We start from the raw sequence: 10,568 nt of genomic DNA, 5'->3' as shown, positions 1-10,568 counted from the left end.
TTTAGATGCGGTTTTAAGGCGGTTTAAAAAAGCGCCCTTCCCACACATGTCTATAAACGACCACGAAGAACATGCAATTCTCACAAAGTTCTTCTGTCCCCAAGTCAGAAGTCAAGTACGGTGGCGGGGGTATCTTTTTCTTTCTTGTCGAGGAAGCGGAAGTGAAGAATGAAAGAGGTCGAATAATGTCCGCATATGAGGACAAAGGTCCAATAGACATTAGGGCAACGAAACTGCCTTTATTATTGAATGAAGCGATCAGGTATTTACAGTAGGCCACTCAAAAAGGATATCCCGGACTCTCCGGAATTACAACCTTAGCCTCGAGACGAATGGCTTGCTGAAAGGATGCACTCACTACACATGAGTCATTCGGACTCAGGTTCTGTCGATCATCTTTCAGAAAATGATGAAACGTACGAAGAAGGTGGTCAAAATTCACATTGAAGAATATGGTAATTATTTCGTCAACTTCCGAGCGCTCTCTCTTTCGTGGGATATTTGCTGTAGGTAGATGTGTCTGTACTTAAGGGGACTAGCTCCTCTCTTCCCTTCATCAACACGCAGCACAACAACAAAAAAAGGTATTGTTCACGAATCTCGGGTCTCCACCGTGTTGCGTGGCTTGATACTGAAGTGGTTACGCATGCTCGGGGATGCACGGCGAGCACTGTTCCATCCGTGTGCAATTTTTCCTCATAGTATTGCGTGGCATTCAAAGTATCCCCCACGAAAAATCAAGTAGGGCGTTGTCAAGCGTCAACTTTCAAATACAGGTTCTATACATCTCTATAAAACCTACAACTCTCACCGCAGTGAGAGGGGTGCACCATCTTGGTCCCCGTTCTGTTTTTGCCGTCCCTTTTTCCCTCACCAGTTCAACAAACGCGTGTAGACTCCGAACAGGTATCGACATCTACGCTTAAACTATCAAGTTTATTGGAAGCAATTGCCCCTCGAGGAACGTGCTGCAAATATATTTGGTGAAATCACTAACTGTCCTGATCTTCCCCACATTCGTAGAAGTGCAGGCTGTGCGCGCACGTGTTTTCCCTAACTACACTCGCCATTCTCCACATTTTTAATATCTCTACAGTAGATCTTATCCTTTCTACTGTACAGATTTATCCGCGCGAACAATCGCGTGGAGACTGGATCACTTGCGGAGTGTCTGTATACCCTTGTGAGAATGCTCACCATCAATGAAAAAGGAGGCTAGGCCATGTTCTAGGAAGCTTCTTGCTTCTTGTCCAGAAACGTTTCAAATGCATTTTCAGAATCGCGTCTCATGACATTTAAATAAATTTCTACAGTCGCGAGATAGCAAGTTTCTGATGGCAGCTACTTAAGCCGCCAACATGCAAACGACAGAATAGTAGGACTGCACGTTCCTGTAGACCAGTCATGCCACTCTTTATTTCAGCTATACTCGCTCACACTGAACTACGCAACTCTGATTGAAGGGAATTACCTCTCGTTACCAGGTACAGTACTGGTCATCTATAGAGAGATTAGTGACATACTGAGACTACTTAGACTTCGAAACTAGCTTCGAGAACAATCTTTCCGTCCACACTGGAGCGACCTCTCCTCTGGAAGACCCTCACACCATTGACGATAGCATTAACAGTGAACCTGGTCCGCCCACCGCAGTTGTTGAAGTGGCGGAGCGTGATCTCGTAGGTTCCGGGCTTGGCAGTATCGAAGACAACCGCTTCCTTTCCTTGGGGAGGACCGCCTTGGCACCGGCCGATGTTGTTGTCTTTGATTAGACGTCCGCCACCACCATCGGGGTCCTGAACAGAGAGATCAAAGTCATCAGCAGAATCCCATGCTACCTCAACCAAGATCGCTTGATTAATTGTTCTGAATGAAACGCAGTCCCTCTCGTTGTTGGTCGAGATGGTGCGGAACACAGATCCATCTGTGTTTTCGATGTTATAGCGCCTAATGGGAAGAGTGACACATAAATCGTCCAAGAAATCCTCTTGATTTCCGCTGCTAGCACGGCGACCAATACCTTGCAAACCACCTCCGTACAAGATATTGTACAACCGGAAGTAGTTTTTGGGGAACATAGGTGAAAGAGTTGGTGGTGGTGGTGGTCTGTATTGGTCAATCCGACTTGTTATTCCGTCTTTGGATACTGTGGCAGTTCCAGTGCGCTCGACAGTTCCCAAAGTCCTGTTGTTGGGGAAGCTACGGCAGATGTAGCCGGTGCGACTAGTATCCGGCCCACGGAGACGGATTCGAGCTCCTTTGGGACGGACGTCTGGAGGATCGCTTCCATTCAGCGGGCAGATCCTGAAGCGACACTTTCTCCCACATTGGGCGTTGACAGTCCATGTCGCCGTAGCGAAGAGAAATACGACAACGAAAAGCTTGAACATTGTCCGAGGCCTGTTCGGATGTGGTTTTGAGTTAACTTCCTGTTTTCGAGTTGTACTTCGAATGTACTACCGGTGAATGTTTCCAATTGTCGACCCCGAACATCGCCCATCTTTATATAGTGATTTTTAGTTCTCTTTCCTTCCTGTCTTGGATCTTCATCTACCAAATCTGGAACCAAATTGGGTCTAAGGCCGGAAGGGTGCCATTCTACGCGTAAAGACTTGAAAAATGCCGTATTATTTGCAACTTTTAACGTTTCGCATGAACAGATTTCAATATCTCCCCACTGCACATAGTCATGTTGGCACCCAAATGTCAAGTATCAGAGACACATAGAAATAGGGTTTCCAACGATAAGTGTGAAGAGGGTATCCACCCCCCCCCCCCCCCCCCCCCCCCCTCAACCTCTGAAGTATGAATTGTGATAGACTGCAAACTCATAACCGGACACCTGCAGCGGCAAGATTTCTGCCAAGTAAAACAATAAAAGCAGACAAAAAGCCTATTTTGTTGTCATTGCTCCGAAAAAACTTTGTGATGTAAAGCTTACTTACAAATAATGACATCTGTGTCTTCCTCCATGTCCACGCACTTGTCAAACATCAAGGTGGCACTTCTCCTCGAAAAAGATGGACGAAGAGAAACGTTTCGTGGGACAAGTGAAGCTTCATATCGTTTGAACAGGCGAATATATTGGAATAAAATCACAGCATGAAGTGACAGTGTCAGAAGTCTTTCACCAAACGTATTGTGATGCACCCGACATGTAGGAGAATTGGGATAAATAGGTTTTGCGGAAGAAATCGTGTTTTGTAGGCGACATTTCAATCAGCTGTGCAAGAGGATGTCTCTTGTCCTAGAGTATGGGAAAAAGGGAGTTGTATGAAGACACGAGTTCTTCATCAGTTGTCAGTGACTGCCAATGAGGATTCCTACGCCTGCATCACGTTTTACTCACATTTGCTGTTGGGTACGTTCGCTCAGGGAACTTTATCTTTCAAGGAAGACGGTCTGAAATGCAAGGTTGAAAAAAAGGTGTAGAACGTCATGTAACAAACCATTGGTCTGGGGAAGTTCTAAAAAGCTCAAAGGTCAGAAACTTTTCGTGTAACTTATTTTCGGGAAATGCGATTCTGTCCACATGAGAAGAGACATATGCGTTTCGGTTCATTGAGTTGACAAGGGCTCTAAGAAAAAAAATTCTCGCAGCGAGATGAAAATCAGTAGTTGAACGAATCATGCGTTGGAGAAGAATTTTAGATGAACCAGCCATCATTCTATCACCTACCGTCCTCTTCAACCACAACAAACACACAGACTTCTGTATTAAGGTCATTAGTGTCAGCAATGCACGCTCGAGTCCGCTGCAAGAAAACTGCGTTTAGAAATACTGAGCTAGGTATCATCGAGCTTGCTGCTGGGTTATGAAGTTAGCAGAAAGTTTGACAAGCTACCATAATCAAACAGCAATGTTTTCAGTATTGCACTGTAACTTATACCTGAAGAGACTATCTGCGGATCATCAGCGGTCGCAATATTTGTAGTTCGGTTAGATTACAGGCAGTTTCTCCTCGTGCAGAGTTTCTATTGTTAAATAATTATGATTACTTGCCGTGTGGATTGACTATATCTTTTCTGAATGTCGAATATCTCTTTCACCCGCTCTTTCACCCGATACTAACGTCGAATGGAAATCATGATTCCGCTGCGGTATAAACAAAACAGGTATCTATCCGCCAACTAGTGCCCTGTGCCTACAAACCCCTCCCCGGAACGGAGATTAACTGACAGACTGGCTGTTGTCCACTCAAAGACTCACATCCCGCGCTGGCTTTTCGTAAAAGAATACAATTTTAATATTTCCTCTTGTAGAACTTGTTTGTTTAAACATACAACCGTTTAAAAAGGGGAAAGGACCCATTCCAAAATTGAAGAAAAGTGACAATGCACGAAACCTGTCAATTGCACGTTTGTGTCGTTTGGGTTTAGCTACCCTACCCTGAAGGGTAACGATTGCGTAGCAAAAAAATATGGGGAAAGCATTCTTTACATTTTAGTGCTGGGACATTGCACTCGCCACCCCGTGGCGGAAGCCGTGGACTCAATGTCCACGCCGTGAGATTGAGAATTAAATAATGATGAGGAAGCAAACATGCAGGGGTGAGACTACCCTTGTGTACCCTCAAATAGATCACGAAGGTATTCGTACAGCACATAAAGAGATGCAATCAGGATAAATGAATGGTTATGATTGTATCCAGCGATATGTCTCTGTTGACACGTAGGCCAGAAATTGAGCTCATGTGGCCCTTGTTCTCGCACGAGTAACTGGAAATCGAGCTGGGACAATAAACGCAACGGGAAAGAGGAACGGTTCCTCTCATAACGAATGCGGGTTTAGGGTTATTCTCTTTAGGGATCCACGACGAAGTGGTCAAGAAGAAGTGTGTCGAGATTGCGGTGCATCCCGCATTCGCATTCATGCACGGTATTGTCATGAATCATCTACTAGCTTCTGCTACAAAATATACAAACGTATACAGCATGTACCCTTAGGGTACTGTATTATACTGTATATCGTATGCGACGTCCCTCCGTACCCAATGGTGTCGGCATCAGCCTGGCACATGCGGGATGCAAGACCTGCTGAGGTCACATCTCTGCTTGAAAACGGCTCCTTCTATTACCTGTCATCGACATGCTGACGTCGTCATATCAGTAAAGCCTGCCATCTCAGATGTCGATCGACCTTCCGAAGCACGGTACCATTCCACCTTTGACTTTTGACGTGTCCTTTCGGTAGTAGGTAAAAGTGAAAGTGACAGTGCCAGCGTCTACGGCACAAGTACAAACAAACTAGATGGCCAGTGGTGGCGCAATAACAAAAAGACGACTCCCCGCCTGGAATGGACTTGCCAACGCAAACACCTGTGATCCCACCAAAAAAAGCAGTTCGCGTGGTCAACGCGAATGGCAAGTCTAGACACGGCGTAACGCTCTCTCGAAAGCCGAGTCCCTGCGCCGGTCCAGTGCCTGACCTCTACGACCCGCTACGATTTGTCTCTTGTCGCGGGCACGCTGACAACTGCCTCTACGAGGATCAGTGGACAAGCGCAATAAAAAACTCGAGTACAACAGCTTGGCGACGTCCCGGCGCCTGCCCGGAGGCCCGGCGTCCGTTCACGGCTTGTCGACGAGGCACGGCCACGGACTGTGTCCTATGGCGGTCGCGGGCGAGCGCGCCGTTAGTACCACCCGCCACTGCGTGGCGCGCGCGCAGCGCCGAACATTCAAGCTGATGGAGTGGGAAAAGAGAAGTCGCGGGAGTCAACTCTGGCTGACTATTGTTGACTCGCCACAGCTAGCGTTCAACGGCGGCGATATGTCAGGCGACATTCTTGTCTTCCGCGCGTGGTGAAATGGGCGCGACGACTTGTCCCCTTGTGCGCGGAGGCGCAGCTCTTTCGTCCAAAACCCTAGATGATTCCCGAAGCATGGTTGAACTGAGGCCTCGCTTGCGGTCTCTTTCCCTGTGCCAAATGTAGCCGCGCCGCAGAGCACTATGTAATGGTAGCGCGTAGAGGCGTCGGAGATGCATATGGGATGCGATGGGTAGGCGGACGTACCGGCCGGTACGCCGTGGCGCGCAAGCGTGAAAGCGGCGCGGCGCTCCCCGGGGGCATGGGATGCGGAGCACGGGATGGGGGGCACGGGATGCGGAGGGTGCACGCGGGGCGCGGAGGGTGCACGCGGGGCGCGGGCAAATATGGGAAGACGGACGGGCCGTCCGTGGAAGGCGGCAGTCGAGCGCGGCTTGGAGCGGGTCGCTCCACTCAAGCGCCCTCGCGGGGGCTTGTGTGATGCTCAGAAGAGAGGCACAACGGTTGATCCCCGATATCCAGGAATTGAATCCTTTCACTCCCCACCTCCCAGATTATTCCCTCCAAGCCCTCCTGCCCCGCCTCCCCCGCTACGCTCAACCGCCCCTCCCGCCCCAAACAAACCAAACATGCCGTCCTGCTTCGTCCCCCAGTGCAGAGCCACGCGGACGCAGCAATGGTGCACGGGCCCAAACGGCCCGCGCACCCTCTGCTTCCGCTGCTACGCCCGCTACAGCTCGTATCGTCTCCCGGTCTTCCTCACCGAGGAAAACACCCTCTCCGTCATCTGCACATCCAACGCCAAGCCGGTCCGCATCACGGGTTTCGCCCGCCGCGCTGCCGGCACGCACCAGCGCGACATCGCCCGCCCGTTCTACCTGCTCACGACGGCCCCGCCCGGCGCAAAGCCGGTCGCGGCCCACCCTGACTACCCACCGTCGCTCGGCCCCGCTCACGCCGTCGCCCCGCCTCAAAACCCCGCCCCACCGCCCACCTTCATGCGCCCGCCTCCGCTCCCCGTCACCCGGCCCCCGCTCCGCTCGTGCCTCCGCGCCGAGTGCAGCCGCGTGTGCTACAAGCTCTTCACCGGCCCGGACGGCCAGGCTACCCTGTGCGGCGCGTGCTACCGCCACTACATCTCGCGCCGTCTGCTGCTCTTCCAGCACCAACCCTCGGGCCGCCTGTCCATTCTGTGGCGCCCCGGCTTGAAGGTCGTCAAGGTCGCCACGTGGCCCGAGTGCATCCCCGCCCGCGACGGCGCCCTCCAGCCCTCGCAGTCGTCGCTCATTCACCCGAAAGTCATCCCGGCCACGCAGGTTGACGTGTGGAAGTGGAAGCTCACCTCCGGATGGCTCGGCCCCTGGCCCAAGGAGAAGCAGCTGCCAGATGACACAAAACCGCTACCCGCAAGCGCAGTCGAAGACGACCGCGACCTCAACCTCGTCCAGCCCAAGACCCGAGCGCCCCGGCGCGGCCGTGAGTCGGACGCCCTCTTTCCGTCACAACTGTCCGTCCCGGAGCCGCCGCTATCTCCCGGCTTGGCCGCCCCGCGTCCCGCACATGGGTTGCGACAAGCCACGCCGCCGCGCAACCATCTAGAGTTTTCCAAGCCGCGCGCGTCGCCGATCGCCCCCCCGCCCGGCCTGCGCCGTCCCGTCCAGCTCTGTTTTTCTCGGCCGCTCACAGTCGCGTCTGCGCGCGAGGAAGCCGAGCTCTTTGAGCAGCTCTCCGCTATGCCAGACGACGCGTCAGAGAAGGCCGATCAGACCGACGCTTCGCCAGCACCGTTGGCCGGGCCGTCTCACCGCCAAGCGCAGGCGTGGAACGATCAAGGTTCGCGGAAGAGGCGCTGTTCGGACCCTGAATGGACCCCGGGTAGTGAAGAAAGGAGGGCACAGGACGGAGTCTATGACAATTTTGCAAGGAAAAAACGGAAGAGCTTCGTAGAATATGGAGGGGTCGCCGCTACTTCGCGAAAGCAGAAACTAGAGGACTGCCTCTATGATGAGAGTGACGATGAGGATGAAAGTGTGACTAAGGCGGAAAGTGATTTCACGGAGGACGATGCCTCTCCAATGCGAAGCAGATGGCGTCGAAGCAGATGGCGTCGTCATTATCCACATCCCCGCAGCGTTTGTATGCGCCCGGGGTGTGGTGTACGGCCAGGGTTGCGTTTATCAACAGAGAGGGCCGGGAGCAGGGACTCAGTAGCCGAGCGGCGGTATTTGGGGCGCAATTGGCGGACAGGCCCGGACGGTTTGAAGACTCTCTGTAAGGATTGCAGCCGAAACTATGCAAAGGGCAAGTTTCTTCTGTACAAGGATCCCCAAACGAACCAGGTGTCCATTACCGAGCATCCTGGGTGGATAAGGTCAAAGCTGGTCGGGTTTTGGCAGTCGCGGAAAATGACCAATGATTTACTACGTCCCGAGGTGAGGGCTCTCGGTCCCCATGAGGTGCTGCGATTTCACAGGCGCAGAAGGAGGACACGCCAGCTTTCTACAAAACTGGATGAGGCACCTACCATACAAGACGAACGGAAGGCGCGAGACGAACTCGAGCATAGTATTAAGAAAGAACTTGAGGGGCCGCAATTGAGTGATGGCGATAAGGCACATTTTCACACGACACATTCACCCATGGCACCAAAGGCCAAATATACCCGCGAGACAAGCAGGGCGTTTACGCGTGCGAACAGTCGCTGGAAGCAGAGTCGCCAGGAAAGGAGACAGTCGTGGCTTGCAGAGGTGGATGCCTTCGGGCAGACGGAGCCGTCTTCCCCGCTCTCGAGCACTGAACGCGAGATCGCGTCTGGGACACGAGTATAAGCGGACGATTACTCAACGAAGACACCAATCGGCGCGAGAACTCACGATCATTGCGGTAGGCATCCCACAGGTGGGGGTCTAAATCTGCTCTTATCAAGATCACAAGGATCGCAGACGGACACGTTTGCGGATGCCACAAACGTACAATTCTGAGAATGGAACCTGAAGATGGCCGTGGGCATCGACGGAGGCTGAACATCTCTCGCCTGTGCAATAGTCTTGAGAACGATTTTGGGATTCCTGGGTCGTCACTGCGGGACGCCATAGGCGTTGACAAAGGGCATATGTGAAGGTGAAAAGAACGAGCGACCCTTCCCGCGCGATAGTTCTCGGTCGATTTCACAGGTAATCTCCGCATCACAAGGGCGAGTGTGAACGTGCAAGAGAACTTCACGAAAAAGGAAAAGTGAGGCACAAAGCTTGAAGACCGCTAGAGCATTGTATATGAGAGGAATTTGCACTAGGGCGTCGTCTTTGTTTTCTCGCTTTCCTTCCTTGTGTAATGTGGGTACTCAACAATCTGCGCTGCAGATCGTTTCACAGGAGCAAGCTACATACATTATTTGAAGAGTGTCCTTTCTGTGCACTACTAGTTCAAGATTGCCTGAATCAGCTGGTCTACGACAAGGTCGCCGAGGTATATTAAGACTAGAAACGTCGCAAGAGGGAGATAAATCAAACGCCAGTTGAGTCTGCTTCGCGCAGGACGCGAAGCAGACACCCTACATCGGATCGAGGGCGTTCTTCTGTTCCATGTAGAAACGCATTACATCAGAAGGTCTATCGTCGGAAGACGACCAGGCCAAGCGTCACGTTGTCGGGTATCGGCTCGGCGAATTCCACCGTATCAAACCTGCTAGTCGGGGCGACGATGTAGTCTCCTGTGACTGCCACAGTCGTCGGAAAGCCAAACTGGGGCGACGAGTACTTTCGTAGAAACACGGCGGAGACTTTACGATCATCGCCCATGCCAAGTCTCCATTGGGATATCAGATTTTCTCTATTCTGCGCGACGAACAGCAAGGAGCCCCCTTTCTTCCTATCAATGTCCAGGCCATCTGCGCCAAGCATAGAACCTGGCGGGAGGATTTGTTGCACTCTGTTTCGGTTCAAGAGATCGACGAAGAAGATGGTGCCTAGATCTAAATGAACAAGGATAATTCCGCCCTTGTATTTGACGAGCCCGTTCGCGCTTGCCAAGTCCGATTTGAACAGCGGTTGCGGTAGGTGAATGGTGTCGATATCACATTCGGGCAATTTGGCGAGAGAGAGCTTGTAGATTCTTCCGAGCAAAGAGTCTGTGTAGTAGGCGTAGTCACGATCCGCAATAACATCGTTGACCAGCGCATTTTCATCCCTTACTGGGCATGCAGCGATTTCGTTTCCAGTAGCCGTGTCGTAAACGTACAGGTTAGCAACAGGGAAGAACGGAGCGCCTCCTCCTGCGGCAAAGATTCGACCCTTTCGACTGTGGATTCCGACAGAGGTGCGATTTGGCGGGGCTCGCACGGCCCGTGTTACGAGACGTGTGGATACGTCGGCGAGGTAGATATCACCAGTTCGAAGGTCAGCGAACAGAAAGTTGGTTCCTGCAGCATGGGCTACGCCTTCCACCTGCACTTGCGGTGGGTGCGGAATGAAAGTGGCACGAAACAGAGGGAGAAGAGATATCAAGAATGCAATGGTGAGGCTCATTTCGTGACGGAAGGCTGTCACGAAATAATGCAGAAGTTGGAAGGTGCACGATTCAAGTCGGTGGCTTGCTGGAACGTGAGTGTTGCTGCGAGATAGCTGGTGATGATAAAGGCATCTACGGTACCCTGGTACCGATGGTACCCTTGGGGGGTATCGCTTGCAGATCTCTACCGTACCCTACAGTGCCTTGGGACAGTGTACCACTCCAGGAAAGTATAATTTGGTAACATCTTTTTTAAATTAACTTAAAAACTACTTCCCCTTGCCCAAATGA

General features: G+C 51.9%; 2 protein-coding genes; both read right to left on the bottom strand.

Annotated features, from left to right (window-relative positions):
• Positions 1-1,532: 1,532 nt before the first annotated feature.
• CHC_T00009440001 (Gal-2,6-Sulfurylases II) lies at positions 1,533-2,390 on the bottom strand. The gene has a single exon (XM_005714919.1). The coding sequence runs from the start codon at positions 2,388-2,390 to the stop codon at positions 1,533-1,535; it is 858 nt and encodes a 285-aa protein (XP_005714976.1).
• A 5,753-nt stretch (positions 2,391-8,143) lies between these two features.
• Positions 8,144-10,294, bottom strand: CHC_T00003496001 (hypothetical protein). XM_005714918.1 is given in 2 exon segments: positions 8,144-9,379; positions 9,380-10,294. 1 exon segment carries the CDS (start codon positions 10,292-10,294, stop codon positions 9,380-9,382), a length of 915 nt encoding a protein of 304 aa, XP_005714975.1. The 3' UTR covers positions 8,144-9,379.
• Positions 10,295-10,568: the final 274 nt, after the last annotated feature.

The sequence above is a fragment of the Chondrus crispus genome, genomic scaffold (genome assembly GCF_000350225.1).
Source record: "Chondrus crispus Stackhouse genomic scaffold, scaffold_192, whole genome shotgun sequence".
Taxonomy (NCBI): domain Eukaryota; phylum Rhodophyta; class Florideophyceae; order Gigartinales; family Gigartinaceae; genus Chondrus; species Chondrus crispus.
The sequence above is the reverse complement of the archived record's forward strand: the minus strand, read 5'-3'. Positions and strand labels throughout refer to the sequence as shown.